This window comes from Falco naumanni, chromosome Z (genome assembly GCF_017639655.2).
Source record: "Falco naumanni isolate bFalNau1 chromosome Z, bFalNau1.pat, whole genome shotgun sequence".
Taxonomy (NCBI): Eukaryota; Metazoa; Chordata; class Aves; order Falconiformes; family Falconidae; genus Falco; species Falco naumanni.
In genome coordinates this window covers 60,617,907-60,635,906 of record NC_054080.1, presented here as the reverse complement: position 1 = coordinate 60,635,906, position 18,000 = coordinate 60,617,907, and the positions used below count along the sequence as shown (strand labels likewise).

The window sequence follows — 18,000 nt, the reverse complement described above, 5'->3', positions numbered from 1 at the left end:
ACAAAAAAGTACAGTTGTTAATAGGTAAGGTACACCCCCAAGAATATATTTTCATCCCCATTACTTTGTGAGACAGTACCCCTCTCAAGTAGGAAAGCAAAATCCAGATCAAACATAGTAAGCAGAAGAGGAGAATAATATGTAACTTACCTTTTTAAACATAACTAATGAGATAACAGCAGATGCTGTGAAAAGTGCAGCTATGATTATCATCATAATGCCAACAGGAATACTCTTATTAAGACCAGTAAGAGATGAAATCCACCCACTGAAGCAAAAAGAAAAGACAAATTTTACTAGCACAGCCCATGAACCATTAAACCACAGGTATCCGTATCAAGGGAAGCTTTATAGCATCCTGGTTCTGATCAACTTTGAATATTTTTTAAGAAAAAGTTATGGGAATTTTACGTAAGTATATTCCAATTCTAGAACAGGCTTTTAGAACAGAGTTTCCATTTTTTGCAATGCATGCATTGAAACTATATGAAGAATTCCAGTAAAGATCATTATCCTTGAGCAGAATTGTGAAGAAATTCAGGAGTTGCTTATAAGCTTTTGGGGCTTTTTTTGTCATACTATTATTTCAGACTGATTTAAGATGACATGATTTCATGGAACAGAAGAAGTCCCTACAAAGATAGCTTCTAACTTCTTTAAATAAACAAAAAAAACCTGTGAGACAGACACACAGACACAGATATACAGACACACACAGAGGCACAGACATACAGACATGCACAGAGGCACAAACACACACAGGGACACACACAGAGACACACACGCACACACAAAGAGCGCTCCTGTGTGGGAAAACTCATTTACTGTATCCACACAGTGATGCTTTCTCTGTTGAGGTTAATGTAATTTTTGGAAGTAGAGAGCATCAGATTAACCAATAGAAAAGTTTGCTAGATCAGCATCTACTTCAAACATTTCCCCATTCTTCAAAATTTAAACACCAGCAGAAAAATATAGTACCGAACTTGAAACCCAAAAACTCAGGTTGCCTTAAGAAAATAAAGCATAAAGACAGGAAAGGTTCTTCCACAGAAAAAAAAAGCAAAAATTTTCTGTAAACCTAAGCAAACTTAAAACTTTCCTCTATCTGTTTCATATTGCTTTGATATCCCCTACATCCTCTGGACTCTACCACAAAACTCCAAAATCCAAACTGTAATTAGCAATTTCTGATGATCTGGCTACTTCTCATACCCCTTCCCCAAGCATTCTTAAAAGCACACTCCACATACTTGAGAGATGGCCCTCTAAAATACCGTTTTTATTTTGTTAATGTCAATCAATGTATCCACGAAAAAGCAAAAGAGCCAACTCAAGAACAAAAAAAAAACCAAAACATCATCTTTCCTTTCACTACAGTTCCAAAGCAGTGTTGTTTTGCCTGCCTGACACACGTTTGGAGGTTAGCAGCAAAAAGCACCGATACAGAGAAGTGTCATTACCCAGCTACAGTACTGCCAGTCACAGCTCTCCTTGCTACCAGCTGGCTCCTACAACCATGCTTTTGGTTAATTCAAGTTTGTTGAGTTTTTTTTCCAAGGATGGTGACTGTTCCCAATAACTTTTTCTTGTAAAATCTAAGTGTTAGACCTCAAAGATGCACAAAAAGATAATATACATAAAAACTTCATGTAAAAGCGTATATACTTACAAGTATATACACTTTCTTCAAAAAGAAAAATCAACTATTACAGAATAAGGAGCCAACTCAGAAAAATCAGTTTTTCAAATAATATCAAAGATATACCAGCCGAATATAACCACAAATATATTCACCCGAATACTTTGTTGACTCATTCTTCAAATTTTAGCCACAAATTTCCTTAGCCTTTTTAAAAAAGGAAAATTTCTTTCCTTTTTAGCCACAAATTAGTATTATAATATTAATAATTATATATATTAATATAATTAGAAATAACAGATGATACAACATAATGTGCAATCAGTATATTACTGTCTAAATTATTTTCATTTTCTCTACGTCTTCCTTACATCTTTATTTTAAATACAGAGCAAGTATCATCTCCCCACACCACCAAGATAAAGGAGTTATTGTATAAAAGTATAGTTTAAAGTGATTTACACTGAAAGATAGAATTTTGACCAGCCTAGTAACGGAAGTACTTCACAATGTTGGGATACATTTCACCCACTTTTCCTAGTCAAAAGCCCTCCAAAAATGATTTTCCTGAGTGCTAAATGTAACAGTTCCAGTGAACACAAGATTTATTTTTTTTTTTTAGTATTTTTGTTATATTGTAAATATTTGTTATATTGAGCATTTGTCTTACAGACAGTACAATATTACAGCAAACAATACTCACCAGTTTCCCCATCTTTGAAATCCTGCAGCCTGAAGTACATGTACAGCAAACTGACAGATATATACAAAGAAGAACACAAAGAATCTGAATGAACTGTCACTCCTGAAAGAGGCGGGGGGAAAAGATTAAAGCAGCCAGGAAGTTAATGACTTTTTGCAAATACTAAAGTACCAATCTAAAAAAAATTTCTGCATTAACTAGAGGAAAAGCGCTTTCATTTATTGACAGTGACCTGAAGCATCAAGAATTCTGTGGGTTTTTTGTTTACAAGAGAAATATATTATTTATATTTCTTTAATACAGTATCTTTGCCAGCTGCACCTCTAACAGAGGTGAGAATATTCCTTTGTGTTCTGTTCAACACACAACAAGGCCTCTTAGGCTAAATAGAAGTTTTGCTACAATGCATAAAGAACTGAGTTCTGCTCCACTTTAAGACTGAAGTTCACAGTACTGGCAGGACGGGAAGAAAATATCTTACTTGTAAAAGGATATAACATGTAATATGGAATTACTGAAACATAGTGCAGACCAGAATACTGAAGCAGCTGTTGTTTAAAAGCAAAATATACAAAACAGGTTTGCTGTTTAAATTACCAAAATGCCAGCCTGACAGGACTGAAAATAAATAAAAAAACCCCCAAACAAACAACAACAAAAAACAACCACACCCAAACCCACAAAACCCAAATATCAATGTACAGGCAAAATCTCAAAGACCTCAACTCATTACTATCAAAACCTAATGATCATATGATATGCTTGCTACCTAAGTTCTAAATAAAGTAGAAATCAGTTAAGTCACAAAATCAGATTTTGCTGCTAACAGCTCTTCCTGAAGAACTTTGTTCATTTCTATTTATTCAACCAGTTCAGTTCAGTAACTATTTCATTTTCAACTGAGAAACTGACCGAAAGTGTTTTCCATTTCCAAACAATAGATATTCACTAAGGAAAGCTATGGATTTCCTAGATAGCAAATGCAAGTTACACTATATGATTCCTCAAAAGATATGTAGGTATAGCAATACCTCCCTTGGTTAGCAAAAAATCATCTCATTTATTCTAAAGGTGATGCTTAACTGCAATTTCTGTCTTTCAATCTTTCTTTACAAGAATTAGTGCATTTTAACTAAGACTATCCTGGATCACTTCAATGTAAAATAAGCTTTCCAAGAAATACTGTAAGAGGATTTAGAATCTCTACATGCTGATCTTCACTAAATTCAATTTTGCATGCAAACCAACCATCCTATGCTTAAACACAAAGCTACCACACCTCAACACTCGTGAAGTCTGCAGAGATTGCTAAAAGCTATGAAAAATACTAGATTTGATACTATACACCTGCTTGACTTATTCTTAAGAATTCTTACCTTCAATTACAGACACTGTAGGTCACTTAACAGTATAAGATTTTTAAGTGTAGAATTTTATGAAGTTAATTCAGGAAGCCAAAAATTTAAGACACTCTTAACTATTAATCTACTCAAATTCTTGATGTGAAGGGATAGAGATCTGAGAATTTTCTTTAAAATTGTTATCAGCCCACTACAAAGTTAAGTATTTCCTACAAATATTTTGTTAACGGTAGAAGCAATAAATACTTTAAAGGACATACCATGATATTCCTAACCATTGCCATGTATGTTTCAAATACAACAACTGAATTAATGACAAACATACTACTTGTTTCTAATGAAAGCCTATTAAAGGATTATCATAATGATAATCAAGCAAATTCTGGTTTGTTAATGCATCTTGACGAATTTTTAAACATTCCAAGTCAAGCTGAAGTTGTTACCTGAAAGCTCCATAAAGAGGTCTGTACCAGCAGACAAAAGAACATGGGGTGAAAAGCAAGAACCAGAGAATACTCAATCCAAAATCAACCCCTCGCGTAGCATCAACGTAAAACCAGGCCAAACATCCAAAGATATTAAGAAACAGTGTCACTGTATGGACTGTAGAAGCAAAAGCAAAATAGTCTTAATTAAGTTATGTTTATACAATAAACTATTACAACTGTTGAAGTAATACCCAAACTGAGCATTTTTAAACGAAACATAAGCATGCTGACAATAAATCAATACCCTCAGTAATAAACTGAGATTTATAACATTTTCCAACTTTCAGGTAAGCCCTGTATTCACAAGTGAAAACCACTGAACATGAAAATTCAAGTACTATCAGGTACAGGGTGAAGGAAAAAATCCTGTCATAAAAATAAAACATTTTCAAACTGCAGATGATGAAGAAAGAAGTTTCTACAGCTTCAAGAATACATACTTCTTCTATAGTAATAACTGGACACAGATACTTAACAGACTAGTAAATATTTTTGAGAGAAATATTTTTTGAGATAAATTTGGCACTGTATACATTCTAATTTGAAAACAAACATTTCCAAAAAAATCTTTCAATTAAAAGCTTCTTGTCTTCGACGTAACAAAGCAAAATAGCTCCACTTAGTAAAAATGCCTCTCAGTAGACAAAACCTGCAAGATGTTCTAGATGCTTTAATACATTTTGCATACTCAAGCATTTCTTAGAACATGAGTCTTAAACACCTGCTCTTTTGGTGTTCCATTCTTAGCTCAATACTAGCATTTTCTCATTGGCAGACCTTGTTACAGTTTAACTACTGAATTTCTACCAAAAATAAATGCATTGGCATTATGTACTCCAGTTTATTTCAAATATATTTCGTTCTTAGAACAGAAAAAGATACAGCAGAATTAAGAAACATTACAACTACTACCTTCATGCTATCTGGCACTTAAGTCAGTCCTGCCAGACTTAAAAGATGAACATTAATTTCTGTCTTTACTCAGCAATAACCAGTGATTCAGGAGTGATTTTGCTGTCTCAGAGGACAGTTTCTGTCCCTGTGGACCACAGTGAAGTAGGGAATTTATAATTGATAGTACACAAGATCTTCCTTGCAGCAATGATTTATTATTGAAGTTCGGAGAAACATTTTGGTCATTCTACTGGAAGGTAAGATTAACAGAAGAACTGGCAAGATAACAAAGAATCTGAAAAAAACACTCCTCAAACTCTTGCTGCCCTCTTAACTAGTACTTAAATAAACCCTAAATCAACATAGTGGGAAAAAATCATAAAGCAAAATGCCTACGTCATTGCATGAAAGGCTGATGAAACTCAAAACATTTCCCTCAGACAAAATATATCTTCCTGTAAGAGTCACCAGAAACAGAGGACTTTGTATTTCTAAATAAAAAGCATTTAATGCATCTATATATATCTTAGCACTGTTCCAAGAGGTCAGCAAAGCAACCAGCTTCCGAATTTGTGTGTGTGTGCCTTATAAACTGTAACAAAGGATATACTAATCCGAATTCCTGCCTCCCTTCGATAAATACGTGAAAGTTTACTAAGGGGTATTCTTTCTTTTTCTAGTCAATACTGGAAAACAGGGAGACACCCCAGATTACTCAAAACGTCTGCATTATGGTGGAGTTTGAACTTTCCAAAATTACTACTTTTTTGTGTAATTGCAATTATGGTAACAGGACAAGTTTTAAAAAACACCATCAGTGCAGAAGAGGGCTGAAATGTCACACCCACTACTGACACTTAATAGCACAATACAAGCAACAAGATGGGTCTACCTCACTACTGTCATGGAGAATTTGAGCTGTAAAAACCACATATTAGCAAGCTATGGATGGAGACACAGGACTTCACTGACAATTCTCCCCCTCCCTCTTCTCTCTGCCTGCTGCAAGTTACAGCAGGTGCTGCGAGATGCATTTGTTCTTTGAGCCAACACTTTCACTAAGTGACCCAGATAAGCTTTGCTGTTATATGAACGGACAGGTGTCAGGGTGATGGTTTTAAGTACCTTCCACCTACTGCACTCTTCAAATTAAACTATGATACAAATTATCGTAAGATAATCATCACTGGGGGCTGAAATGACCTAAGGTTTTGGCAGAAGTCTGCAACATGCAACATCTGTATGACAACAATTTCACAGGTATATCAATACAGCACTCGGTGTGAAGTGATCTAAGAAAGATCTTCTAAAAACTTCTCCTAGTTTAGCTGTGGGAGTAGCTGAGGTTAAAAGGGGGGGGGGCATTCATGCTAGAATATGAGTCAACAATGGGAAATTACATTAATTTAATAAATATTCAGACTCAACTTCATTTTTATTAATGTAAACTTCCTTATGCAGAAGAATTCTACTTACATATATGTTCCCTGTCTTAATTAACCACACTTTCATCCCTTACTGTTTCAAAGTGAATTGCAGACCACAAGTTGCACTGATGCTACCTGGCATCTACATTATTGAGATTATTATTTTGCAGTCCCATTTGGGACTGTATGAAAACAAACTTTTGTAGTGAATTTCATTTCAGTAACGTTCTACTGATGCTCTTCTCCAGAAACCAAGGTACTCACTAGGTCACATGACAAAAGAATGCCAGGAATTCTTGCCAGCAATCAGCTGGACTGTCACCCTGTAACAGACTGCCTCAAGGGGAACGGGATGCCTACAAAATGGAGAGTTTTAAAGCACAGGGCAACTGACAACTGAGGACAAAGCTGGGGAAGTTTGATCACGCACAACCTTGGAGCACAGAGTGGCTTCAAGTGTAATTTAGGCTTTTGTTTCTTGTCCATTCTGCTCTTTCTGGAGAGGGACCATATAAGACATGTGCAAACATGCCTTAAAAACAACAGAAATATTTTCCATAGGAAAAAATATATTCTAAAACAAGCTTAGATCAGAACATTAACATAAGCACATGCTATCAAGAATGTGAACGTGTTTTTTTGTCTACACAGTACATTAGGACTTCAGCTAAAACTTTGTACACTGTTGAACACAGTCCACTATAAAATTTTTGATGGTACACACTTAATAACACCATAATATGGTAAGCAGCAAACCTTTAAGAGAGCAACCAATCAGACCTCTAGAAAACACAACCAACAAGGAAAGGCTGAATAAACTATGCTAATTTAGCCAAAAGGAGATGACTAATGGGGATAAATGTGTTCTCCATAACAACAGTGGACAGAACAGGGAAGAATAAAAACACAGGAAGGGAGAATTAAATTATATACTTGGAAACATCTTCTAATGAAAAAAAGACAGCAACACAGTAGAACAGGCTTGGAGGACATTTATGAATTGTCCATCCTTGGCAGTTCTCAGGAACAAGCAGAACAAACGTCAATACAGACTGATATATGTACTACTAATTGTATCCTCAGACAGAAGGATGGATGAGATGAAACTCTCCTAACAGAAAAAAATACCACAGAAGTTGGCACTTTCGGATATTATTCTTCTACCAGAATCTACAGTTCAAATCACTGATCATTGGAAACCTTTAAAACTCATGTTCATAGAAAACTGAAACATTCACAACCTGTATTACAGGCGACCTGATCAGTAAGAGGATGTTGATGAGGTCTTCTACAGATGGCTGGAGGCAGTCTCATGATCACAGGCCCTGGTTCTCATAGGGGACATCAACTGCCCTGGTATCTGCTGGAAAGACAACACAGCTAGGCACACACAGTTCAGAAGGTTCCTACAAATCACTGATGGTAACTTTGTGACCCAGGTGGTGGAGGAGCCAACGAGGCAAAGTGTGCTGCTGGACCTTGCACTACCAAACAAAGAAGGACTGGTTGGAGATGTGAAGGTGGGGGCAGCCTTGGATGCAGTGACCACAAGATGGTGGAGTTCAGGGTCCTTCACGGAGGATGCAGGGCAACAAGTACGACTGCAACCCTGGACTTCAGGACAGCTAACTTCGGCCTCTTCAAGGACCTACTTGGAGGATGCCCTTGGGTTAGGCCTCTAGAAGTAGGGGGGTCCAAGACAGCTGGCTAATACTCCAGCATCACTTACTCCAAGCTCAAGACACGTACAACCCCATGAGTAGGAAACTGCGCAAAGGGGACAGGAGGCCTGCATGGAAGAGCAAGGAGCTTCTGGCAAAACTCAAACAGAAGAAGGTCGTTTACAGCATGTGGAAAAAGGCACAGGCCACATAGGAATGCTGTCGGAACATGCACGGAGGCAGCGAGGAAGGCTAAGGTCCATTTGGAACTAAATCGGGCAAGGGAAGGCAAGGACATGAGAAGGGCTTCTTCAAGTACATCTGCAGGAAAAGGATGACTAGGGAAACGTGTGCCCGCTGCTGAATGAGGTGGGTTCCCTGGTGACAAAGGACACACAGAAGGCAGTTACCGCATGTTGTCTTTGCCAAGGCCGGCCCTCCAGTTTCCCAGACCCTGGAGGCAAGAGAGGAGGTCTGGAAAACAGAAGACTCTCCCTTGCTCAATGCTAGAGATCACTTAAGCAAACCTGACACCCACAGATCCATGGGCCCCCATGGGATGCACCCCTGAGCACTGAGGGAGCTGGCAGCTGTAAATGCCAGGCTGCTCTCCATCATCTTTGAAAGGTCACAGAGAGCTGCTGGAGGACTGGGGGAAAGCAATGCCACTCCAGTCTTCAAGAAAGGCAAGACGGAGGACCCAAGAAACTACAGGCCAGTCAGCCTCACTCCCATCCCTGGAAAGGTGATGCTCATCCTGGAGGTCATCTCAAAGCATGTGGAGGAAAAGAAGGTCATCAGGAAGAGTCAACATGGATTCACCGCAGAGAAATCACGTCTGACCAACCTAATGGCTTCCCATCATGGAATGACTGGCTGGCCAGATGAAGGGCAAGCGTGAACGCTGTCCACCTTGACCTCAGCAAGGCTTCTGACACCGTCTCCCGTAACATCCTCATAGGTAACCTCAGGCAGTGTGGGTTAGATGAGCGGACAGCGAGGCGGATTGAGAACTGGATGGATGGCAGAGTCCAGGGGGTTGTGACCAGCAGCACAGAGTCTGGCTGGAGGCCTGCAGCCAGCGGTGTGCCCCAGGGGTCAGTACTGGGACCAGTCCTGTTCAACTTGATCATCAGTGACCCAGATGAAGGGACAAGTTTGCTGATGATACAGAACTGGTGGCAGTGGCTGATACCCCAGAAGGCTGCACTGCCATTCAGCGAGGCCCAGACAGGCTACAGAGTTGGGCAGAGAGGACCCTAATGAAGTTCAACAAAGGTCCTGTACCAGAAGAACAACCCCACGCACCACTAGCACAGGCTGGGGGTTGACCCACTGGAAGGCAGCTCTGCAGAGAAGGATCTGGGAGTGCTGCCCATGAGCCAGCAGTGTGCCCTGGTGGCCAAGAAGGCCAGTAAGATCCTGGGGTACACCAGGAGGACCGTGGCCAGCAGGTCGAGGGAGTTTATACTCCCCCTCTATACTTTGCCAAGGTGAGGCCACATCTGGAGTGCTGTGTCCAGTTCTGGGCTCCCCAGTTCAAGAGAGATGGGGAGCTACTGGAGAGGGTCCAGCAGAGGGCTACAAAGATGCTGAGGGGGCTGGAGCACCTCCCCTGATGAGGAAAGGCTGGGGGACCTGGGCCTGTTTAGCCTGGAGCAGAGAAGACTGAGAGGGGATCTTATCGATGTCTACAAATATCCTAAGGGCGAGTGTCAAGAGGATGGGGCCAGGCTCTTTTCAGTAGCTCCCAGCAACAGGACAAGGGGCACAAACTGCAACACAGGAAGCTCCACCTGAACATGAGGAAGAACTTCTTTACTTTTGGGGGAGACAGAGCACTGGAGCAGGCTACCCAGAAAGACTGGGGATTATTTTTCTCTGGAGTTATTCTAAATCTGCCTGGACATGATGCTGTGCAACCTACTTTAGGTGAACCTGCTTTAGCAGAGGTTTGGACTAGATTATCTCCAGAAGTCCATTCCAAGCCTTACCATTCCATGATTCTGTGATATATAAAGCCACAAACTGAAATGCCACAAAAGCTTTCCATGAGTTTAAGCAGCACTTTGTTTTGTAACTTCAAATATGAAATACTCTTTGAAAACCAGTACTGTTCAATTTGTACCTGCTATGAGACTGTGCGGAAAGTAGCTAGAAAACACAGGCTTCTGAGCCAAAAAAATGTTGGTGTTAAGATACAGGTGTTAAGAGACATGGGCCATTTCAATAGTAACAGCACAGAAAGATCTAAAAAGTAGTGCTCTGTGCTGAAGAGCCAGGAAAACTGTCATTCTATCTGCAAGCCACTAAAACAGCAACATTCACTAAACCAAGACAAAAGAGGAAAGCTACACTGGCAGCTGACATAAGACACTGCTAATTGATTGCTGTAGTTCACAAAATCATGGGAGCACTAAGTCTGTCAAAAAAAAGGGTTCTCCAAAGGAGAACAAGAAAATCTGCACCACATCAAGGAATCAGAAAACTGACTTCTGATACAAGTAAAGAGAAAAATGTATGAATTCATTGAATACAAACAGATTTGTTTTCTCATGAGATAAAGAGCATATAGATCTGAAACCAGTAAAACAGTTTCCTCAGATACATGAAGACCAAGAATAGGGAAATAAAATTGCTACTAACATTGGAAATACACAGAAAACTGAAACAGAAAAGGTTGTTCCTAGGGCTGCTAAAAAGGAAGAGGAAAACTAACCTACTTTACAAAGTGCTGAGCACATAGTACTGTATTTATCCAAATGTGATTATGGAACCCCTAGGCCTTAGAACACCTAGCAAGCTCTGGAAGAGGAAATAAAATGTAGGCTAGAGCAGCAAGTAGAAGCAGGCTGGTTTGCTATGGTAGTAAGTGCTCCACTGAGGAAGCAGAGCCATTCCTAATGAAAAATGAGCCAAACCAAAATACAATCCTGGGAAAGAAGAGTCACAAGTACTGATTCAACAGCCAGCCCTAAGGCACAGAGTTCTGGACTCAAATCTTTATTTTTAGACTGAAACAGATTTTGTATTTCTTTTCCTTTATTATGCATTCTCTTTCTTCCTTCCCAAGTAAACCCTAAGTCAGAGAGTACTAGAGCTAAAGAAGGAAAAGAACAAGAGGGCTCAGTTAAAACCTCCGTCTACCTAGAAGAAAATGTCATGTTAGTACAAAAGCACAACTCCTATATATTTTGAAATACTGTAACGTTGCTGCTTCCTTTATTTCTCACCATAAGAAGGAAAAAGAAAAACAGTATCAATATTCCAGCTCTCACTGCCCAACTCTACCTTGTGTTTGAAACATATGGCACTTTCAGAACTCAGCTATGCAAATGACCAGAATTAGTAACTATCCTAGAATTCTGGAGTATGCAATCTCAGATTTCATAGAAATCATAAATGTGTCAAATATATGACAGTGACTTGTCACACATTCTACAGTGGATTTAGTTGCTTATTTGAAGGGTAATGACCCAGCAATGAATATAGAAAGCTGTGGATTATGATGAAGTTGAATTCACTTGATTCAATGCTGACTGCTCGTTTTGTGTTTCCGTTACATGGTTCAATCACAGTAATAAAATCACCAGATTTAACAGGTAAAATTACAGAGCTGGTAACTAAATCTGAAGCCCTGAAAAAAAATGTAGAAAAATTCTGAAATTCACATTCCCTTAGTATGCTAAAAATACATTAAAGGCATAAAAGCACTAAGTCTTTGGAACTTCCTCAGTCTCAGAGTAATTAGTAGGCTCTCGTAACACTGGACAAAACAGAAGAAACAAATGTTGTGGCACTTGTACATTTGGTTCATCCAGTAGTTCTCCAGTCAAAACACAGCACTGCAATGAAGGTAAAATCAACCCCACAAAGATGGTGTAGAGCACTCTTGGTGTACACAAAGGACAGTTTTAACATGGACTGATTCTTCAGTTAATTTACTTTACGCTATTTTTTAAAACAGACTAAAATTATATTAAGTCTCCACTATAGAATAAAAACGTTATGAAACTATATAAAACTATAGTTTTATAGTATAGTATAGTAAATCAAATTGATATTTTACTTCTTAACTCACAAGCCTATTAATGCAAATCATGAATTATATTTCTTAATGTATACGCTGATTTTAAAACCAGTAAAATTATTTCAAATTTAATAAATGGTCAAAGCTCATTTTACAGTAACACAGATACTTAAACCAGAACACAGCAATATACTAGAACCACACTGCCTTAGGATAATCCTCCTCCTTTTTATCTGTGTAAGTTTCCATGAAATAGAGCAAGACTTTTAAAATCGAAGCTAACAAAAAGATTTCACTTCAACTTATGACTTCTGGATTTTAAACAATTTCTCATTACAGATGTTACCAAAGCCAAAGCAGCAGGTATGTACTATCAAGTTTGAATAGGTATTTTGTTTTTTCTTTTAAAAAAACACTTACACATCCACAAATAGTACATAATCTTTACTGTCTTCTGGAATTCTACAGGAATGTCTACAGAAAAGTCCTGGTAGAAACAAGGACCTACTGGAAAATTCTCAGGAAGAGGTGGCCAGTTATTTTTTCTACCTGCAAAACAGAAAAAAAAGAAGAGCTTCATAATACAGTTTTGATCTCTATATACTAGAAAGAGATACACATTTGGACTTAATTCAAATTGTTTTACATGAGTTTCACAAGCGTATGGATAACTTAGGCTACCAAAACCCCCAGAGTTTTATTGGCAATCCTCACACAATACTGAAAATAAACTTCAGAAATACAATACAATGAAGTGCAGACGGATCAAGGAAAGCACAATATTTTATCTATGTAGAAGACTAAGCAGGTATCTGACAGTTCCTATAAAGTAATCAGAAAAGATAATTCTTCACAAAGCAAACAAATATGGTCAGATAAACAATTTCTCAGAGTTCCTTGACTTTTAAATGCACGTTTCCCTGAAGTCCCACCGTACTCACACACTTTGTTGAACACAAAGACTGGGGACTGAAAAGCATTCTTTTATTCTCAGAATCCTGGTATTTTTAACAGTAGGCGGTCTCTAACTCTTTGAACTAGTTGCCAATATAATTTACAGTCAAAGCTCTACCTAAAAGTGCACAAACCTCAAGAAATGCAGCTACTGAAATTATCTAAGCTACTTTTTTTGTTACAAGAAGTTGTGTGACGGAGTGAGGACACCACAAAGGACACAGTATCAGAGATTTGGATTTCCTGTGTGCTGATTTGCTAGAGGATACATTCCAGGAAACACAAGTTGTATCAAGCACAGACTCAGAGATTCAACTGAGATAATAACTGCAACAAACCCTTACCATAGCATTTCAAATTCTGGATGCAAGAGATACATTAATCACTATGTTCCAAAAGTGGAGCTGAACGACAAACCTAAAGGCACCTTTATATGAAAATCTGACAAAGTTTTGCTTGCAACTTCCATCTTCAACCGTATATTTACTAGGAGTTCATCTGGTAAGAACAGAAAACTTGCAAAGCTTACATACTTGCATTATTTCTTATTTGTTCCCCCACTCAGACAAGACGAAGCTGTCAGTTCTGCCCAAACAGGTCCAAAGCACTTGGTAGTTTTCTGTCTCTTCTACCCAAATTTTTACCAGCCTTTCAGAGCAGGGGATTGGCAGACGGAGCATAGAGAAGGTAATTAAGTAATGTTCCCACCCATATTAAAAACTACTTTGGGATTTCTTATATGAAAATTATCTGATAATAATTCAGATCTTCATTCTGCAGTATATAGTTATTTCTCTCATTCTGCAGTATATGGTTATTTCTCTCAGGACTGATAGTTTCAAGACAGAGTTGTGGAAAAATTCAGGTATCTTACAATAATTCAAGTTCATATTTAAGAACTGTATTTCATGTGCTTACCCACTGCTATAGTACAGGTTTCAGAATCTTCAACTAAGAACTAAAAGACAGCTTGGTGAGACAGTTTGACATCAAAAACCAAGTGGTCTTTCTCTAAATACACTTTGGTACTCATATTCCAAGATTGTATCTTGACAAGCAAAGACCTAGCTCAGAGTTACTTAATTCAACCCAAGTTACCACACCAAGGCCTATTAATGTAACTTCAATGGCATGCCTACACTATGAATGCAGACACCCCCAAACTAGCTTCATGCAAGCACAGAAAGGGATTTTCAGGCATGCCCAAATGAACTAGCTGAAACAGGAAGCAGTGCAATTTAATTAGCTCAAATGCAATGCTGCACAGGACCTGAGCAGAAAAGACCAAAAGCTTCAATCTAAGCTGACCTACAAGCTCGGAAGCTCTTTGCACTGTAGTCAATTAAGTATGACAGTGTCCTAGATGTGCAGCCAGAATCTTAAACTGAATCCAAATAGCTACAGCATTTGCTAAAGACCCTGTCCTCCAATCAAGACAACTCCACAGTGTTTCCAAAGGAGTTCAAATGAGTGTGTAAAAGAAAAAAAAATCGAAAGGAAAAGTACATTTTTCTCCTCAGTCACAATACATAATTCCTGATTTGCAGCATCTTTTACACAGTCATCCAGTAAAAAAATAGTATCTTAAGAGCTCTCTCTTCTCTGTTAAGCCTTCCTAAAGAATCTTTAGATTCTTTATGGATTCTTCAAGCATTTAATTGTAAACAACTGCAACCTAGTAACAAATAGCCATTCTAAAAATATCCTGAAACACGCATGGGGTATCAGAGTTCTGTTCCCCAAGATACAGATGAACAGATGAACAAAACTGCCCCTAAAGCCTGGCAAAGTAATCAATCAAGACCATCAATGTAAGTTTGTTAAATTAGATGGAGGGCAATACATGGAGAAGGAAATTAAAAAATAACCAAAAAGAAATCATTATCTGGAAGAAGAGGTACAGAGATTTAATAGAGAGATTGAAAAGAAAAAATACTGAAAAAATAGAAATGGTTTAATGAAGGGACAATATCACCATGATTCTTTCCCTTAGAAGAAGAACACCAATTCCCCATTCCCAGATCCTAGCAAATGACTGGCATAGGACTGCTCCCGACAGCTTCCTGAGGAGTAGAAGTGGAGAGGGAGTTGTTGATCTCTTCTCCCAGGTATCCAGTGACAGGACGCGTAGGAATGGTTCAAAGCTGCATCAGGGGAGGTTTAGACTGGAAATAAGGAAACATTTCTTTACCGAGAGGGTGGTCAAACACCGGAACAGGCTTCATAGAGAGGTGGTCAATGCTCTGAGGCTGTCAGTATGCAAGAGGCATTTGGACTTAATAATATGCTTTAACTTTCGGTCAGCCATGAAGTGGTCGGGCAGTTCGACTAGATGGTCATTTTAGGTCTGTTCCAAATGAAAATATTCTGTTCTACTCTCTTGTATAAAATTCTCTGAGAATTTGAATTACTAAGCAAGTATGCAATCTGGAATGGTACCACTGTATATTCAAAAAAAACTAGCACATATGGAAATAAAATTCTAGACACACACTGAAAGTGAAAAGAGCACAGAAAGTCAGCCTTGCACAAAGTGTTTTGTGGTTTTTAATTTTTTTTTCCTAACTTTGGTCTGAAGTTGTTGCTTTTGAAAAGGAGTATTCCCACAGATCTACTTAAAGAAAAGTATCTCTAGTTAAGGGAATGTAAATCTTCTCATCTGTGAAACTGCCACACAAAAACTGATGGTTCTGCACAGCACACTTAGAGTTTGTGGCAAAATGAGATACTTGATCTTGACTATAGGTTCCAAAGTGTCATATGAAAAATTAATAAAAGATTAATAATAGATTTTTCTTCTGTTTGCATAGAATGTTATGTCTGTAACATGGCAAAAGACATGAAAATGTTTAAAAAAAGGAAGTTCTCTTACAACTATAAATACTGACAAGATAAATCAAAGAGATGTTACTTACGAAGTTACTTTTACTTCTCAAAATGCTCTATTTCTATTCAATAGCATTACTTAGATATTAACCAAGAATAAAAATAGCTGATAACAAAGAGTAACCTGTAACAGAGGCCAAACTAAAAATTTTTACAGTAAAAATCTGCACAGGACAGGACAGGTTTTACTCACTGTATGCACTGTCTGAAGGGAGATAAAATTTCCTGCAGAGATTACAAAACCCCCTCTTTGATCAGCTTCACCATGTCACTGTAAAACTAGAACAGTTTCTAAGAACAAGTGAAATTTCTGCAATTTAAAGAAGTATTTCTTTCATGCATACCCCCCTGCTGATTTAGACTCTGCATTTCTCTTTCTCTGCGATCTAGTTCGGCTGCTTTTCTTTCCAGTTCTTCTTGACGCTTTAGCAGTTCTGCCTGGGCCAAGGCATGCTCCTGAACAAAGTAAGAATCATTAGATATTGATAAAAAATACGAACACAAAATAAATATTCCAAGACTGTTTTCTATAATTAAGCATCTCTAATTATGGATGAAGTTTGACCTAATATTGCATGAATTCATGTATTAACCACTTACTTAAAGGCAATATTAATTTTCATAAATCATCAGGAAAGCAATGCTTATTTATAAAATATATTATTCCAGAAGTATATTTAAATAATTATAATTAAAAGGAACCTAGTACCTGAAAGTTACAGACAAACCTTTGCAATTTGTGTGTAAGCAGCTGGTTCTTCTGTTGGTTTCATTATTGCTGGCTGGGTACTGGGTACATTAGGCATTTTCACATTCCCTGGAGGAGGCTAAGAAAACAAAGAGACAATTATAGGGAAACAGTTTCCTATTCCAATAAGCATCTTTTCATTAACTCTGTAACAACCAATCTAGTTATTTTAAAGGAAGTGTTACTAATAAACTGAAAATCTGATATGCTGCCTGCAATATTTATAACCTGTAGGGAACAGAAGTTAGCTATGTTCTGTGGTGCAGTGTTATGCTTATTTGGTTTTACACTGTACTACTTGCCATAAACATACGTGGAATTTTAGAATTATTCAGACATAATACAAATAAGAATAGTTACTGTTTCAGAGAACTGCAGGATTTACCAGTGAACCATTCATATTCTGAAACACAATGCTATTTATTAGTAATGTCTTCCAGAGCCTTCTATTTAACAAAGGCTTATATCACCTGGCTAACTAGAGAAGCTATGCACCATATTAAATTTTCCAATTCAAGATCCATAATCTACTGCTTAAATGTTCCACCAGTATGTATCACGGTATCTAGTTTCAAATACCACTGGCAATTCGTTCACTTGGTCACTATCTATAAAACAGAAATTACAAGAAACTTTTAGTAGCTCAGGTTTTTCTTTTTTCTTTCTTCCTTCTTGTTTTAAATCCTCTCCATATTCCCACCAATTGTCATCATCTCTGACTTCCTGTACAGCTCTCTATCATTGTGTAAGACAGAGATATGCTGTCAAGCCAAGGACAAAACTACTGCCTGGACTGAAATTGTCAACTGAACTTTACCAAAGTGTGTAAGTATAGCACTACTATGATGTTATTTTATTGTTAAATACACCTGGGGGAGAAACTACAATTCTTTCTTTGTATAAAGCATGCAACATGAAAGATTCCCCTGTTCCATGATCTTGTAAGACAAAGAACCACTTGTTCCTAGTAAGACTGAAATCAAGAAAACAAAAAATGGTGAGAAGTGTGATGTTTTCAATATAAAAGCACCTTAAAACAAAGCAAGAACCAACTACATACGACTAACTTGGCAAATTATGACTTTGCACAGATTGTCTGCACCTTTTCTAACCATCTTTTCAAATGCATAAATGGAACACACTAAGAAGGAAACATTACGCCCAAGTAAACTCCACCTCTGTGTGTGATATTGCAGCATATCTCAG

General features: G+C 37.9%; 1 protein-coding gene across 1 annotated transcript in view; it reads right to left on the bottom strand.

Annotated features, from left to right (window-relative positions):
- SCAMP1 (secretory carrier membrane protein 1) overlaps nucleotides 1–18,000 on the bottom strand; it is a 49,929-nt gene that overhangs the window by 4,926 nt on the left and 27,003 nt on the right. Inside the window, exons 3-8 of the mRNA XM_040579599.1 lie at nucleotides 16,775–16,873; nucleotides 16,391–16,502; nucleotides 12,627–12,755; nucleotides 4,150–4,309; nucleotides 2,346–2,447; nucleotides 151–268 (exon numbers count right to left, since the gene is read on the bottom strand). Coding sequence (XP_040435533.1) covers nucleotides 151–268; nucleotides 2,346–2,447; nucleotides 4,150–4,309; nucleotides 12,627–12,755; nucleotides 16,391–16,502; nucleotides 16,775–16,873 — 720 coding nt within the window. The remainder of the gene's footprint in view (nucleotides 1–150; nucleotides 269–2,345; nucleotides 2,448–4,149; nucleotides 4,310–12,626; nucleotides 12,756–16,390; nucleotides 16,503–16,774; nucleotides 16,874–18,000) is intronic.